This window comes from Brachionichthys hirsutus, chromosome 17 (assembly GCF_040956055.1).
Source record: "Brachionichthys hirsutus isolate HB-005 chromosome 17, CSIRO-AGI_Bhir_v1, whole genome shotgun sequence".
Lineage (NCBI taxonomy): Eukaryota > Metazoa > Chordata > Actinopteri > Lophiiformes > Brachionichthyidae > Brachionichthys > Brachionichthys hirsutus.
Genome location: NC_090913.1, coordinates 5,944,742 through 5,962,309, shown reverse-complemented (window position 1 = coordinate 5,962,309; position 17,568 = coordinate 5,944,742). Strand labels below are relative to the sequence as shown.

The following is a 17,568-nucleotide window of genomic DNA, read 5'->3' as shown; positions in this document are numbered from 1 at the left end:
TTTACAGTTTCAGTAGGTTCACATCCCCCTTTCCTATGTCTGTGCTGACCAGGTGGTGTTGAAGAACGCCCACATGGCGGTGGGTTCACTCACCATCAATGAGGAGAGGTCAAATGTCATTGACTTCTCTGTGCCCTTCATTGAGACGGGGATCAGTGTTATGGTTTCTCGTAGCAATGGAACCGTCTCCCCCTCTGCCTTTCTGGGTGAGCACATGCACAACATAAAAACCTGTCTGAATGCAAATAATCATGTTCTTTGATCTGGTTTAATCATCTTCCTCCCTCTGCGTTCCTCTTCCTGTGCGTCCCCTTCTCTCACTCACCCACCGCCCTGTTTCAGAGCCCTTCAGTGCGGACGTGTGGGTCATGATGTTTGTGATGTTGCTCATTGTGTCGGCCGTGGCCGTCTTTGTGTTTGAGTACTTCAGCCCGGTGGGCTACAATCGCTGTCTGGCAGATGGGCGAGGTGAGAAGCTCTCTCACACACACACACACACACACACACACACACACAGCTCAATTGAATCCATATTCTTATAAAGGTGATTTTCAGTCTCATCTGCGTGAATAAAGACATAAGTTAGCAGAGGTGAAGTAGAAATGTATGTCACACCACCTGGTGAGACTTTTCTACGTTCCTGTCCCATAATGGAAAATGACCTCCTTAAAAAAAAAAAGTGCTTGATGCCAAAGCTTCAGCAAGCTACATCCGAGCGCGGTCCTCCATTACTCATCAGAATGATTGCGACTGGAAGGCAGGGACATGATTTCTCCTCGCACTTATGTGCGTCTACAATCATTTAAGCTCTTTCTGTAATGAAACGGATCATTGGCCAGAAACCAGAGAGCTGATTCTCAATACTCGCTGCATCCTTTTGTGAGTAAAGAGTCCCATCTTCTCACATTACAGTGCTCTTTTTCTGCCATTCGAAAATGTTACGCAAGCGCCTCCACTCCACAGCTAAAAACGCACACACACACACACACAAAGGAATGCACTTCAGCAGGTCTGTTAACATACATGGGAAATATGTTCGGTTTAACGGAGTCTGACTCCAACTCTACGCCGTTGAACCAAACTCAGTTCCAGCAGGCTGTTCAAATCAATTTGCTCATCAAATCAATGGTTCAGATTGAGGTTTGCCTTCTTGCTACAACGACAGTCACTCAAGATAAAAAAAAAAAAAAAAGAGGAAATGCTTGTATAAAAGATCAGATAAAAGCAACAGGCTTGGAATTCTACTTCTTGCCGTATTGTCTTCTGAATTTCTGTTGCCACGTCCGGAGTTTAGGGCGTGTGCTTTAATCAGTAGGCTATGCAAGGCTGTGCTGCTCCAGCTGCAGCCTAATTGCAGCCTGCCGCGTGCCATCGAAGCCCTGCCCCCCCTCTGACTTTCTCTCCCTGTCTTTGGTGCCACAGAGCTCCAGTAGTTAGTTTCTTCCCCCCCATTCTGCTTCCTTGTCATAGCGCCATCGGAGGTAGTTGGAGCATTGTTAGTCTGCGACAGTATAGGTTGTCTCGGCTGGAAGAGCAGATGTGGACCTCACAGATCCACCCTGTGATCAATGGCAGTCTTTGTAACTGCCGTCCTTCACAAGCCTCTTACAACGGCGGTCATGAATAAATGCGGGTAAAATGAGGCAGAGTTTTTGATCACTGAAACCTCCTGCGTCCTTTTTCATCTTTCTTTGTGTCTCCTTCCTCCCTCTTTTATGTCTCCCAGAGCCCGGCGGTCCCTCCTTCACCATTGGTAAGGCCGTCTGGCTGCTTTGGGGTCTGGTTTTTAACAACTCAGTCCCCGTGCAGAATCCCAAAGGAACCACCAGTAAGATCATGGTGTCGGTGTGGGCCTTCTTCGCTGTTATCTTCCTGGCCTCTTACACTGCTAACCTGGCTGCCTTCATGATCCAGGAAGAGTACGTCGACCAGGTGTCCGGCCTGTCAGACAAAAAGGTGTGAATCGGCTTTATTTGTGGTGAAGAAGTTGGTGTGTGAAAGCGAGAAACAGGAGTTTCTGAAAGAGGTATTCAGAAGAATTATTGTGTGCTGCAACCATTTTATTCAACTTTATATATAAGGAGATAATAGATCCATTTTCTAAATGGGCAGTGATACATTTGTTATGTTTTGAATTGGCTGATTGATGCTTTTTTTCTGTGATTCTGTTTTGCCTGAAACGGGTTCGTTTAAATAAGCTTTTACAGTTTGACCCCCAAAAAGCCCATCGATTTTCAAACATAGAACCAAGAACAAAGGCTATGATTTGAGAATAAATCCAGTGATTGACTAATAGATTACTTACGTGATTCAATAATTATTCATGTTTTTTAGGAAATGATTGAAAGCAGCACCAAATGTCACTCACTTGCAGCGTCTGCTGTTTTTCTTTTTGTCTTATCGTAAAGGAAATATGTTTGAGTTTTTGCATCACCTTCAATTTTAGAAACTCTGATTAACATCTGCTACTTTTTTCATATTACATTACATATAAATTACCATTTATGGATGCATTATTATCATTATTGATTTACTTAAATTTAGTGGGGAAAACAAAGAGTCTCTAGTTGCAGCTCTCGGCTCTCCAGCACTCGCAGTATGTTTGGCATGAATGCACATCCTACACATGACTTGATCTTCTTTATGTTTGTCTATTGAGTGCCACTCTTTGTCGATTTTGAGCTTTCAAGAGCACCGTCCTATTCTCCTGCTCAACGGTGCATTAATTTTTTATTTTTTTTTATGTGGCTCAGTGCCTTTTCTATGCTAATGAGTATTCCTCTGTCACTTTCTCTGTGTGGTTTCCTTTTCGGATAACAGTTCCAGAAGCCTAACGAATTCTCACCGCCTTTCCGGTTTGGCACAGTGCCCAATGGGAGTACGGAGCGCAACATCCGAAATAACTACCGGGACATGCACACTTACATGACCAGCTTCCACCAGAAGAATGTCGATGAAGCACTGTACAGTCTGAAGAACGGGTGAGGAGGGGATAGATGGAGGGGGGGGGCAGATGTTAGAAAGGAAAGACGAAGGGACAGAGCTGTAAGGTCCTGCGCTGATGCAACGGAGGGAAAAAGATGTGCGAGGATTAAGGAGACGAGAAGGACGTGGGTGGGCAGTCGGTAGAGCTGCAGGTGCCCATTATAGCTGTTTAGCCTATAGTTGCTGTGAAAGCTTGCTAATATTTAATCATCCAATGTTTCCATCCATTGCTGCTTCATAAGAAACAAGAATGCAAAGCAACGATGCGTCTCTGGTGATCGGTGGGTGTTTGAGTTGATCCCAGAGGACCGTAGTGACATGAGTTTTTCAACCCATATCAATTTGCTTGACACTGGAGACAACAGATTGACAATTAGAAATTCAACACAAGGCCCAACTCGCCTTTCAACCACCTCTTGTGGTGCCCCCCCCCCCCCCCCCCCCGGCAGATGTGAGTTGCACAGTTTCCATGGAGATTTTTCAGCTCTAGGAAGATCACAACAGAAACGATGCGTTGAACCTTTTGCTGAGAGGGGTTTGTTTTGTGAACTAGCTATGATAGGCACTGATGCGCTTTTCAGTTGAAGGTTAATCTTTTTTATGTCGTGGGAAATTCCGATTTAGATGTTAACAAGAGTGTTTCAGTCTTTGTGACCACAGACCGGTTGAAGCCAAAACCGCCACATATTTTCCCTAGTTCTATTTAAAAAGAGTTAACATGAACAGACTTGGTCGATTTAAAACAGCTACTCAAACATGGAAATGTCTCAAACTGCTTTGTTTAAATTGTCACGTTAATTAATCCTCATTATTTCTAATAATTTTAATTACGCATAAGGCAATAAATGCAGAACAAAGTCACCAATTTTGCAAAATGACAATAATGATTGAAGTTAAAAGAGTTCTTTGAAAATGACTCATGTTGTATCTCACTCTGCAGCAAATTGGACGCCTTCATCTATGACGCCGCTGTGCTGAACTACATGGCGGGTAGAGACGAGGGGTGTAAGCTGGTCACCATCGGGAGCGGTAAAGTGTTTGCCTCCACTGGCTACGGGATAGCAATCCAGAAAGACTCGGGTTGGAAACGGGCTGTGGATCTAGCCATCCTCATGCTGTTTGGAGATGGTGAGGGCTTGCGTAATGTTCGTATTTGAGTGAGGAAGCTTTATTCATGTATTTCGGATGCCTCCTGGGCACCTCCCACCGGGAGGGGGCCTTGGGGAAGACCTAGGACATGCTGGAGAGACTATACCTCTCAGCTGCCCTGGGATCGTCTTGGGATCCCCCCCCCCCCCCGGGAAGAGCGGGAGGAGGTGTCTGGGGACAGGGAAGTCTAGAAATCCCTGCTGAGACTGTTGCCTCCACAACCCAGCCACGGATAAGTGGTGGATGGATGGATGGATGGATGGATGGATGGAGCTCCCCATAATGAAACACATGCTCAGTTCAAGTGTTTTATATTATGTTCATCACAGTAAGAGTATATCCGTCTCTGGTTTAGTGCGGTGTGGACTTCTAAATTGTCATTTGTGATTGATGTTAATCTACCTGTTAATAGCAGATATAGAAAATGCAAACCTCAGCCTATGATTTGGAGAAGTGCATAAATAATAAAGACAAAATGTACCACCTCCATTAGCTGATAAGTGACATGCAGGGAGTGCAGGAATACTGTGTTCGTAAGCAGCCTTGTCTGTGAAGAATATATTACTGTCATAATGTGAAATCAGCTTAACGATTCAGCAAGATGGTGGCAGCACATCACGTGAATATTTATATAAGGAAGAGGCTAAATCCCGACTCCGGATCCTTTTGGGATGCAATCCACTGCATGTGCTGCGAAGCAGTGTGTTAGATGGATGGGTCAATGCAAAGAGAACTTTCACCTTGGATCAGCTCAATGGAACTGTTTTTGCCCCTTAAAATAAGGCCACCACTCATTTTAAGTTTCTCCTTTCTGTATGAGGACTTAAACACGAGGATTTTATCAAGCTAGCGAAGCATAAGGCCTGGAATCAGTGTGAAGTAGTAGCTTGGTTCTAAAGATAGTTAATTAACACTTTATGACGCATTTGTTGTACACCATCTGTACATTCGTGGGTTTTTTTAGGATTTATGTATTTGTGGAAGACGTGCTTCAGCTGAAGTTATTTGTCAGAACCTCCCATAAGGAAAGATAGTGAGTTAGTTAGAGAGAATTGTTTGTCTTGTTTGTTAGTTAGCAATCTAAAAACCTTGCAATGGGAGGTCATTCGATTTTTAGATCGGTTTAGCGCAGAAAGTCTGACTGAAAACTATTTAAGACACACACACACACACACACAAACACGAACCACGGGTACAGATCAAACAAATCTCTCTGGACATGTCGTCCCCGCCTTATCAGTACCCCAGGGATGCGACTTCGAGTGGGGGCGGGGGGGGGGGGGGGGGCGGCACTCATCACATGACCACAAACATGTCCTCCCTAAGGACTGTCGAATCCCAGCAGGCAGTGTTGTTGTTTTCTGCATAACAAGGAAGCGATAGCCTTGCATAAGAAATTCTTAACGAGGAGGATCCTCGCGGGGACATCCAGTCAAAGTAATGCAACATGACATTTGTTACACATCCATGAGACCTGAGCTGTTAATGTGTCCTCTCCTTTTATACTTACCCTTACAAGTTCAGGCGCCGTTACACTCATCCATGTGTGCAGTTCACACAAACGGTAACGCGTAGCGCATCGGTACAGTAACCCGTGTTTGACTCTCCTTCTTCAGGTGACATGGAGGAGTTTGAGGCCCTGTGGCTGACGGGCATCTGCCACAATGAGAAGAATGAGGTGATGAGCAGCCAACTGGATGTGGACAACATGGCGGGGGTCTTCTACATGCTTGGAGCTGCCATGATTCTGTCATTAATCACCTTCATCTGTGAACATTTATTCTACTGGCAGCTGCGATTCTGCTTCATGGGCGTGTGCACTGGAAAGCCCGGGCTCACCTATTCCATTAGCAGAGTGAGTGCACTGTGTTTTATTTTAGGTCTGACCTTTGTCCTCCTGACAGAAAGATCATAGCAGTCGTTGATTTAAAACCCCCACTGGGTATAGTTGAGGTGCATTGAGTTGGTCAGGGGTATATGATGACTCATCTGATTTACCTGTGGCTTTTTCCATTTCAGGCACCATTATAAAGCAAAAAGCAAATCAAATCATCCTATGCGCCACAAAAATATTCGCCTGTCTTCATTCAACTTTTAGATTTATAGAGCTTTTTAATAAAATAACAAGGATAAGTGTTTTTTTTAATTTATTTATAATTTAGCTGTAACACAGATGCCTCCTGTTCAAAGTCACGTAAAATACAACAGCTGTATTTAAACTGCATTCACACCAGACATTTTTTCATACAAAGTCAATGCAAGTGAGTGACTGAGTGAAAAATTGCTCATGCAACAAATACCTAACTGAGCAACATCAACAAAGCAGCAGAGCCAAAAAAAAAAAAAAAGATTGCACGGAATGAAAAATCCCAACTCACGTGACATTCTGATGGCTCCAGGCACTTGCTGCTCAATGCCGATTGGCTGCCGTGACCCCAGAAGTGGTTGCTCTTGTTGTTGGGGAAAGTGGGTGCTGTTATAGACACCAACAAAACAGCAAATCATTGGAGACAAATAGCCAGGCGCTCCGTACCGCTGCAACTACTGCAGTTGTATGCAATCAGACAATCCTGATCCTTACCAATGGCTCATCAAACTAGGCCAAGCGATTGAGATAGGGTGGGGCAGGCAGCTATTGAGTGAACTCTTGACAGTGTGCATGACACCTATACTGCACACATACAACACACAAGGGGTTGCAACAAGTGTATTGCTCATTAGGGGATTTGCTACTGAAATGATGATTAGCAATTAGACCAGCCAACATCAGTCCTAATAGTCTATAAAAAAAAAAGCCTGAAGCTCTGGTGTTCATGCAATTTATGCTGCTGAAAAAAACACCCGAGGGTGTGTTTGAGGACAAAGAACTCATCGCAGTTTTGACTGATTAAATGGGCCACTTAACACGGGGGGGGGGGGGCTCAGAGTAATGAATGCAGCTTGTTTAGGTCAATAGAAATAATCACATGAGGTGTTATTCATTTGCAGGCTGTTACCTTTTAACAAACAATAGAAGGCCTGTTAAATGGAATGTGTCACTGTTATTATCTAACAGTGTTCATGTGATTTTGTCCAGGCATTTTTTTTTTTTTATTGGTTGTCGCCAAGTCAGATAAGCCTGAGAACAATTATCACAAAGATCTGGCCTTCAACACTTTTGAAACACACCGAACAGATTTTGCTTTATTGAGGTGTTTTTATGCAAAATGTAAGGCTGGTAGCTTTATGATTCTCTAAGCTTTAATGTGTGTAAGGTGGATTTCACTTGCAGCATTACTCCATCCATTGACGACATTTCAGGGGCAATATTTCAATGCCTGATGTAATAGAGGAAAAACCAGATTGCACGACATTCAAAAATGTGCAGTTCATATATAATAATATACAAACTACAAGGATGGACAAAGGATGTGGCTTCAAAAGACTAATAATTCAGAGGAAGAAAAAGACTTAGTTTATGTTAAATCCAACAGCAGAGTGAAAAGCAACTGAGCTTTGTGCCAGGAACCTGTTCTTTTACCTTTCACAGCTGTAATAGGTAAAGGTGCAGGGATAAAGATCAACAATCCCACTGGAGCAGCTGTCACTTAGCGACGCATCCAGGAACAGAGATAAGACAGACACACAAAGAGACGGTGGAGACGTATAAGCAAATTGGGTTGACGATTTAGACTCATGAATGTAGTTCGGCGACAGGGAAAGTGACTAAGAGACAGAAACTGCTTGTGACAAAGCGGTGCCTTTCAGGGACATTGCCCTCTGCATTGGCTGGTGGGTATTGTGTCCTCGACCTTTCAGATTTGGCTGTCACCTCGACCATAGAGTCCCTCAGCTCTCATTTGATCACGCTTGTTTGACTTTGCTTTAAAAAAAAATGCTATCCTCTGTCTTGAAAAATCTGCTTTCACCAAATAACAAAGAAATCAAAAGAAAACAAAAAACCTCCCAAACCTACTGATTAATATTTTAAACGAATGACTATTAGAACCTCTATCTTGAATGGGAAGAGAGTCAGACAAACTTCTACAAAGTAATAAAAGTAAAAAAAAAAAAGAGCAGAGCAGACGTCCTGCAATGGCAGAAATCCAGTGGAGTTTAAATGGCATTGATTAAACGTATTGATCGGTGGTGAAAACCATGGGCTTATACACCCTTTGTATTATCACGGCCTTGATCTACTCATTTCCCTCTTTGTTAGTTCTCTGTGTCTGAGGTAGAGTGCTCAGCAGCAGCTGTGAGTGTCAATGTGTTCCCCAGAGAAGAGTCATTTATGAGCTCGGCCCTTATTACTGTGTAATAGTGTGTAAACTCGAGGGTGGTCAGCGAGAACACAGCAATGCATTAACCTCTCTCTGCCTCTCTCTGCCTCTGTCTCGCTTGCTGTCTCTCAAGTTTATGTGTTTGGTGTCTCCCTCTCTGACATTAATTCCCTTTGGTTTACTGAGTCCACATGTTTTCATATTGTCGTCTTCTTGAGCTTCACGTCGTACCTCTCTCACTCTTTTTTTTTTAGCTCTCTGTTTCCTATCTCATATCCTGTCTCACCCTCTCGTTCCCTTTCTACCCCTCTTCTCCTGTCATTCTCACACTCCAGGGCATCTACAGCTGCATCCATGGGGTTCAAATTGAGGAGAACAAGTCAACGATAGACTCACCATCGACCACCATGAAGAAGAACATGAACAACACCCATTCCAACATCCTGCGGTTGCTTCGGACTGCTAAAGACATGACGGCTGTCCCAGGCATTAATGGCTCTCCTCATGCTGCTCTGGAGTATAGCCACAGCGGCCGTGAATCGTCTGTCTACGATGTCCAGGATCAGCGGCGGAGCTTGGTTGGTCACCCTCCAGACTGCAAGACAGCGCCGCCATACATGCCAGAGGACAACATGTTCAGTGACTACATCAGCGAGGTGGAGAGGACTTTTGGCAACTTGCCACTGAAGGACAGCAACCTCTACCAGGACCATTATCTGCACCACCACCCGGCCTCGGCTCTGGGTATGTCCGGCCCCCTGCCAAATAGGCCGCGTAGCTTAGGCAGCACTAGCTCTTTGGAGGGTGGCATGTTTGATTGCGAAAGTTTAGGGGGAGGGGTAGCACCCATTTTCACCACCCAGCCCCGCCCTACTTTGACTCACAGGAATACCAATAAATTTGACCTAATCGCTGGCCACGCCCCTGTGGATTCCGACCAGGGTGGGTTCAAGGGAAACAATGTGTATGGGAGGTTTTCATTCAAAGGAGGTGCATCCAGCACAGGGCTCATTGGGGGTCATGACAGGTACTGTGCTGGGGGTGGGGGAGGCTCCGGGGGTGACGATGGGAACATTCGCTCTGATGTTTCGGATATCTCTACACACACTGTCACCTACGGCAATCTGGAGGGCAACAAAAAGCGGCGTAAACAGTACAGGGACAGCCTGAAAAAGAGGCCAGCCTCTGCCAAGTGCAGACGGGAGCAGGACGAGATAGAGCTGAGAGGCTTGAGGAGGAGACCCTATCACCACACCGTCCATCACCACTTCCCACTCGGCGTCCAGGCGCACCGCACGGCCTCACCTCCCCTGGAACGGAAGAGGGGAGGAGGAGTGGGTAATTCTTCACCTTACTTGTTCCGCAAAGACAAAGAGAACTTGAGAGAATTCTATGTGGACCAGTTCCGCTCCAAGGAGGGCAAGGCCATGTGGGTGCAAGAGGGTGGAAGTGGTGTGGGCGGCGGTAGCGGTGGTGGTATCTGTAAAAGCTTAGTACCGGTAGAAGACTTCCTTAAATTTAAAGGCAATATGTCTGAATGTAAAGGGATTGGCACAGTGTCATCGGGGCAACAGTCCCACGCCTGTTGGGAGAAGGGTGTTTCCGGGATGGGAAGCGGGGGGATAGCAGGCGGTGACTGGGAATGCCGTAACTGCCACAGTGTATGCCACCATGGTGGAGGCATAGGAGGGGGTGGCGCATGCCAAACTAGCGGAGTTGTGGGCACTACCAGTCGCCCCAGCTCCGCTAGCTGCAAGCGCTGTGACTCCTGTCAGATCCAGCCGAACAACCTTTACAACATCAGTGAGGATAATAACATGGTGTTCTCTGGAGGAAAGACTAGCGTAGCACCCGCCCAAACGCAAACTCAGGCACAGCGCAGGAAACTAGGGCCGGGCGGGAGGGTCCTACGGAGGCAACACTCTTATGACACATTTGTGGACCTGCAGAGAGAGGGGGCTGGCCAAATGGGTGAAGTCGGTGGGGGCATTGGCGGGCAGTTTCCCCAGCCACGAAGTGTGAGCTTGAAAGACAAAGACCGCTTCATGGAGGGCCCCAGTCCTTATGCTCACATGTTTGAGAGGTACGCAGGTGAAAGGGAGTCTCCCATGTTCGGAGGAATAATCGGGGACAGGCCAAAAGGAGGCTCTTCTTTCAGTTTGTTCCGTGGAGGTGAAGGTGGGTTGCGTCAGTGGTCAGCAGGGGAGAGAGACCCGAGGGACAGAGATAGAGCTATGATGGGAGGTGGGGGCTGTGGTGGTGGTGGTGGTGGTGGTGGTAGTAGCAGAGGGGCTGGGACTTACTCCTTGTCTAAATCTCTCTACCCAGATAAGGTGAACCAGAACCCCTTCATCCCAACCTTCGGTGATGACCAGTGTCTTTTACACGGTGCCAAACCGTACTACATCAAAAAGCCACAGACGCAGCAACAGCAGCAGCAGCAGCAACTTCTCAACAACAGTCGAGGAGGAGGGGACTTCCGCGGCTCCATGGGAGCAGCTTCCTATTTGCCCGCGTCTGCCACAGCCGGGGTCATGTCCAATGTAGCCCCAAGGTTCCCCAAAGAGCTGTGTCTTGGAGGGTTGGGAGGGCCCATGGGTAACCACCACGGGCCCAATCTACTGCCTGTGGGCAGGGACGCCTTAGGTTTGGGGCAGGGACAGAGACCCTTCAATGGTGCCAGCAATGGACATGTTTATGAAAAGCTCTCCAGCATTGAGTCAGACGTCTGAGGGTGAAGACAGAGGGGGAAAAAAGGGGGGAGAGAATATATACGAAGGGGTGAAGAAATGAGGGGGACCAAGGGAAATAAACAGAGGAAAAAAGAGGCTGATGATCTCCCTGAATGAAGAGATGTCGACTAAATGGAAAGTTTTAGACATGCGCAGAAGCAATCGCAGGCTACGCCGTGTTTAAGTCCTGCAAGAGACAAGCTTTTAATGAGACGAGATCTTTGAGCACCAACGCTCAAAGATAAGGAGGGGGAAAGTGAAATAAAATCTCCAGTCTCTGATCGCTTCACATGACTCAATGTCCTTCCCGCCTTCTTGCAGTTCCAAAACAAACATTTTGTTTCGCAACAGAAATACAATCACGAACGAGAAATCAACACTTCTGTTGAATTAACAGGGTAACCTTACAATAATTGTATTGATGATGTTGAGAATATTATTGAATATTATTCCAGTGTGTAATGATGATTGGTTTGGATTGTTTTTCAATTTGAGTTACTTAAATGGTTCATGTAACTATTTGTATGATGTCAATTCTTTCTTAGCTTACCAATATTGCAGGAGACTGGCAGACCAGATGTGAGTCTGATATGGGTTTCTGTAATTTGGACTCTTCTTTGCTTTTAATTCTACATTTTTGTTTTTTTTTATACTTCTTACTTTCTGAGTGCTGTGAAGTATATGTGAAAGGCATGACTTGCTGAGTGTGTTTTTTGTATGCAAATTTGCAATGGTGTTTTTATTTTTGTCCAGCTGCGGAAGCAACAGCATCATACTGATTTGCCATTTCCTCTCATTTTTTTGCTCGGCAGTACGAAAAGGGTCTCGCATCTGAGCTGGATGTGCCTTCATGGATTTTCTGAGCTCTATTTAAGACTGAAAATACATCTGAAGAAGTCTCATATGACAGTTTAGTGAATAGTAGAATTCCTGCTTAGACCCCCCCCCCCCAAAAAAAGACTAATAGCAAGAGTTCAAGGGTTAAAGCCACAGTGCCGTGATAAATTTAACTGTTACCCCCTCAAAAGTCAAGTATGACAGAGTTGCATGTGAATATAAAGATGTAGAGCATTTATTTTGTGTACATTTAATTCCTCAATTGATCCAACTTACTAAATGTAAGGAGCCCAACAATCTTTAATCATTCCTCAGTTCCTAAAATCCTGCTGTTACTCCTCACATAAGAGATGATTGCCATGCTAATCACTTTTAATGTGCGCTCATTGCGTTTGTTACATTTCACTGCTTCTGACTCGGGACAGGGACGTAATGAAGACTCCTCTGACTGAGGTCTCCATTGCTGGAACGAGCAGCGTAATTATGGCTCTGAGCCGTGCCCGCTATAAGGAGAGTATCAGTCTTGACCATTTTTACTCTGCTGATGTAAGAATCCTCAGTAGGAGAATAAATTGCAATTTCAAAGTCCACAGAACCGACTAATCCAATATATTAGAGCAATGTGCTCCTATCTCAATTAACACACACCTTTATTATTTAAGTTAATTAAGTGTTTCTAGCTAAGAAATTAGATATAAATACATTAAAACACTTGGACTTACAAGTGCAGCGTTTCCCTGCCACACTTACTTTGACCACGCCCATGTCCATAGATTAATTATGAAGCAAGAGCCAGCAGCTTGTCAGATTAGCATAAATGCAAAAAAAACAAATAGCAACCTGCTCATTTTGGACTGTTGTGCGTGCCTTTATTTCACTTTATTGCACATCGAGGCAATGATGGGAGTCACGGTCCTGCCCCAGCGGTGACAGTGAGAGCAGTAAACGTAGAGAATCAATGTCGGCATGAATGGAGCTATCTGGACAGGACAAGACATTCGCGTGGCATTTTGATGATGTGTAATATGTTTGAAGACGGGAACAACGGGAGGTAGAAATTAGCAGCTAACTCGATGAAAACAAAAATCAGCTTGGAAAAAGTCTTCAATTTGAGAAGGCAGCCCAGGAACACCGAACCCTCAGAGCAATCGCCCTTTGATCATAATCTTTTTTTATATACATATGTTGAGATATGTTGAACTACATCATAAAAGCAGGTGTTACTCTCATTAAACATCACTGCTTCCGTTCCTGATGTGACGTGAAGTTATATTTGATGAAAAGGCTCCTGATCCACAGAAGCAAACATTCCGTTTCAGCTCTAACATATTATAAAGGCCATCTTCAGTTAAACAGATGTAAATGGCTTTGTCCCCATTTGCAGTAAGATATTGCCATTTAAACTTGTCGTTGAGACATTTTGCCAAACCAGTCTTTAATTCTTCAATCGACTCCCAATATTGGGCTTGTTGTACATCCCAGTGAAAACGTAAGAGGACACTGGTTCTCCTGGTTAACCAGTTAGTATGTATGATACCAGGGGTTTGCATTGTTTGCAGGGACTTGCATGTATACACTTTTTCTTAATTTCTGTTTTTAAATCTTAACTTTTAGCCCAGTAATAGAAAAAATGGGCATTTTTGAACAGTATTTGGAATTTTCTCACTCTTATTGGTTCAGATGATCCATGTAGTTCTGTGAGTGTGTGCGTGCTTGCTTGTGCAAGAGAAAATTCCAATATAACACTCCGAAAATCTTTGGTTTCAATAAAAAAGAGACCAATTAGTGAGACTAGATTGGAAATCTTTTTCTTTTATTATTGATGTTATTCAATGATCAGTTTTCTTGATAGATTACATAAATGCTTTTAAACAAGGTTGAGATCTTGGTTGATTCATTCATTGAAGCCTTCTTCGTCTCGACTATTTTTCCGATTCTTTCCTTTGAATATCTCGGTATGTTTCATCGTTGCTATTAATGTACGTGCCTGAACTCAGACGCTTGATTACCTCCATGTGTGCTCATAATGAGAGGCAGAGTGTGTGAGAGCGTGAACTGTTTATTGTACATGTATGTATGTAAAACTATGTAAATACTGTTACCTCACACTCATGGACTTTTGATAAGACATTGTATAAAACAACAGAGAAATAGATCTATTTGGGATAACTCTTTGATTCGCAGGTCCCCTTAAAGAAATTTGCTTTTTATCGATTTCAGGCCAGGGTATGTGCAATCGTTTATTGCCACAGTGATGTCACAAGGTTTGAAATGCTGAATTCATGGTTTATCAGTGTGTTTTAATTTTCCTTTGAATTTGGTCAAAGGCCAGCTGAGATGGTCATTTTCTCAAAGGTGAAATTGTAAAGCACCCTAACCCACAGGTGCACGGAAAGCACAATAGATTATCTGTTGCATTTCTTCTTTTCTTTTTTACAAGGTCTCTTTTATTTATTTCCTCTGTGGCTAACCTTCTGTTTTTTGTGTTTGACCACAAAAGACTGAACAAGCACCATTCTTGAGATGTACAGATTGTGAAAAATGTACATATGTCAAAAGATCTAGTTCACCCTTGCATTTTTGTATGGAGAGAATTTGATTTAACAAATGGTATAATTGAAAATGAGATTAAAGTCAATGTGGAAATAAGTGCTAAGAAATATTATTCTTCTGTCTCTTTGGATTAGAAGTGTTGAGTATTAATAAAAAATAAGAAATCTCAAAGAGATTGGTCTTGATTTATTTCTCCTCTGGTATATGATTTAATCTTTTGTTGTGCCCCACAGGTTGGAAGTGTTAAATGTCTCTCACACACATGCCTAGTCTTTATATTTGACATTCAAGTGAACTGAATTGAGGTTGTAACAGATATTATTATGCTCCATGGGTGGTCGGTGGATCTGGGATAATTGCTGCAGCGTGTTGTCATCCTTGGCTCTTCGCGTTTTTCTGTTGGTTCATTTCAGGCTCTCGTGAACCGAACTGTCATCGTGTGAGACTGACATGCTAGTCAAGTATCTGTGTCCTTCTCTTTTTCATAGACGAATGAGGAAAATAAAGAGGTTTGGGGATAAAAATGTTCTTCCGGGGAAGAAGAAGTGAAGCAAACTCCGCCACGCGGCAGCGATCAAAGCCCCCCCCCCCCCCGCCCTCCCCCAACACCCTGCTCCCACTCGTTCTGCAGAATCTCGCTTTACTCTGAAAGTCTTGTCCAGCAACAGGAGTTATTTAAAGAAGCCTGCAGGTTCTCAAATGTACTGATGCCTCCAATGTGTAGATTTTGAACAACTGTAGATCACAGAATAATGTGAAAAGATTAAGATTTAGTTTCATCCTCGTCTTCTTTAAAGAAAAGAAATCAACTTCCAGCCTTTTCTTCTTACCGGTTTACTCCTTGCATCAACTCAACAATGGTGGGATGCATTCGATACATTGCAACGCATGGAACTACTTCTTGACAATTAATGGTTACCTAGCAACTGGCTCTTTTTCCAGCAATGGAGAGGGATGAGGGGTGAGGAAGAGGGATGGGGAGGTGCAGAAAGAGAGGGAGTTACACAGTATTCCCACATCATTCTGACTGGATTGAGATGCAACAATGCGTTGACAATATAATACCAAAATGGAAAGTACAGCCGGAGCTTAACACCCACACACAGCACTGTGGACATGAGAAAGGAGGAGGAGGTAGCGATGGAGGAGGAGCATTGGATGGTATGCAGATTATAGTTGTGATTTTTTAAAGACAAGGGGGGGCAAGCATGCTGAGGAATCAAAGGAAAATGAGAGAGAGAAAAGAAAGCCGCTACAAAGACAGCAGCGTGTGTCGTGGATGTCGAGTCGAGAGGCAGGCGGAAACCAGTTGCTGTAGAAACACTTGGCAAAGTTGAAATGACAGCATGAATGCTTGGATTCCTGTGCCCACAACATGAACGTTCACACGATCGCTGTTCACTAACAAACATTCTAATTATGTTAGCAGATAATAGGCACCCCCTGCTGGGCCGCTGAAGACAGTTCCTGACTTCAGCTGGGCTGAAACAAACGACTGAGCCTCCATGAGTCAGTTGCGATGGCAGCTGCAGGCGAGCACTGACACCCTGTGGCAGCAACACGCTTTCACCTGGTTGCTGTTTAGCACCAAGTGCATGAGCAGAAATCTGGAGCAGGTGTGATTACTCTCTTGATGGCTGGATCTTATGCCAAAGAAGGATTTAAGAGTTGCAGGTTTCAGATCACTTTTCCACTCGTGAAAATATGACCCTTTTAAAAGTCATATCCACAATATAATTAAAAACAATTATTGGCTAACCAAAAAATAATAAAAAAAAAAACCCAGCCATGTACAAGTGAGGATTTTCCACCTCAGCGTGCATTTAGGTGATTGCATAGGGTGGTGACCCCACACACCCATCGCACGGGCTTTTCACTCTTCTGCTGTGTGACACTGAAGCGTTCCGACTCTCACAGCCAGACTGTGCAACAGTTTCTTCCCCCCAAGCCATCATACCGCTCAACACGCAGTAACTGGACTGGAAGCAACACAACACACACACACAATTTGACTCCGTCCAATGTTTAGCATTTAAAAAATACCAGTTCACTTTTTTTTTTACTTCATATTTCATGACATTTCCTAATTTGATGGGCACAATTGATTAAGCATAACATTATCACGATGATCATTTTCATTTTGTGTGTGTATGTGTGTGTGTGTCCTACTACTCACACCTATGAAAGTATCTATAATGTTCTGCAGGAGCTCAGTTCATTTAGTTACTTGGTTTCCACCGTAGTGAAGATCAAACGGTTCAAAGGGCTCCATGATTCTCCTGCAACATTGTTTCCTTTACTTTCTGCTTCAATCATAAAGATGGATCTTCCTCTCATCCAGGCCAGCGTGTCTCCATCTTCACATCTTAAATGGAACATCTGCTCCAGAAGGCAGGCTTTGTAGGTCATGAGGCAGTCCCAGCTTCTTTAGGGTTCATCAGTGTGTTCAGTTATTTGGTGGATGTTTACTGGTTCCATGACAGTTTATGAAGTCAGTGACTAGAAAGTATACTTTAAAGCCCAGTGGATCATATTTAACAAATTTGTCCTTTCACGATTTTGAGACTTCTACATAAGTTTCGATGTAATTTTTATTTTCTAGATAAATTAATTCTAAAGTTTGGCCTGATGGTGGCGCTAGAGGACAGGTCAAGGTTTCATCTCATCATCAAGCGCTTATTTATGTATTCAACAAATGAACAAAGTGCCTGACACAAACACTTGGTTAACAATTTTCTGTTAAAAGCGTCAGTAGTTTATGCAGTTTAGCATTGAAAGAGTTGGTGGTCGGCATACAACGAATCAAAAGAGAGGTGGAGATACTCGTTCTATCTTCAAAAACATCATGTATTTTATTTCCCACAATCCAACTCATTAGTATCTTTCGCCATCACATTTAAATGAGCATGTCCAAAAAAAAAAAAAAAGAAATAAAGCTCACAGCTTCACTTTGTGATGCAGGGTTGGGTTTCTGTGAAAATTCAAATCCCCATCGGATAGTTTTTATGAACTTTTGAATAGCATGTCCAGCGTGACTGCAAATGCAATTCCTA

General features: G+C 43.9%; 1 protein-coding gene across 1 annotated transcript in view; it reads left to right on the top strand.

Moving 5' to 3' along the window:
* grin2bb (glutamate receptor, ionotropic, N-methyl D-aspartate 2B, genome duplicate b) overlaps positions 1 to 11,125 on the top strand; it is a 49,152-nt gene extending 38,027 nt beyond the window's left edge. The window contains exons 10-16 of the mRNA XM_068750669.1: positions 53 to 206; positions 343 to 468; positions 1,727 to 1,956; positions 2,821 to 2,981; positions 3,926 to 4,113; positions 5,751 to 5,989; positions 8,729 to 11,125. Coding sequence (XP_068606770.1) covers positions 53 to 206; positions 343 to 468; positions 1,727 to 1,956; positions 2,821 to 2,981; positions 3,926 to 4,113; positions 5,751 to 5,989; positions 8,729 to 11,125 — 3,495 coding nt within the window. The remainder of the gene's footprint in view (positions 1 to 52; positions 207 to 342; positions 469 to 1,726; positions 1,957 to 2,820; positions 2,982 to 3,925; positions 4,114 to 5,750; positions 5,990 to 8,728) is intronic.
* The last annotated feature ends 6,443 nt before the right edge of the window (positions 11,126 to 17,568 follow it).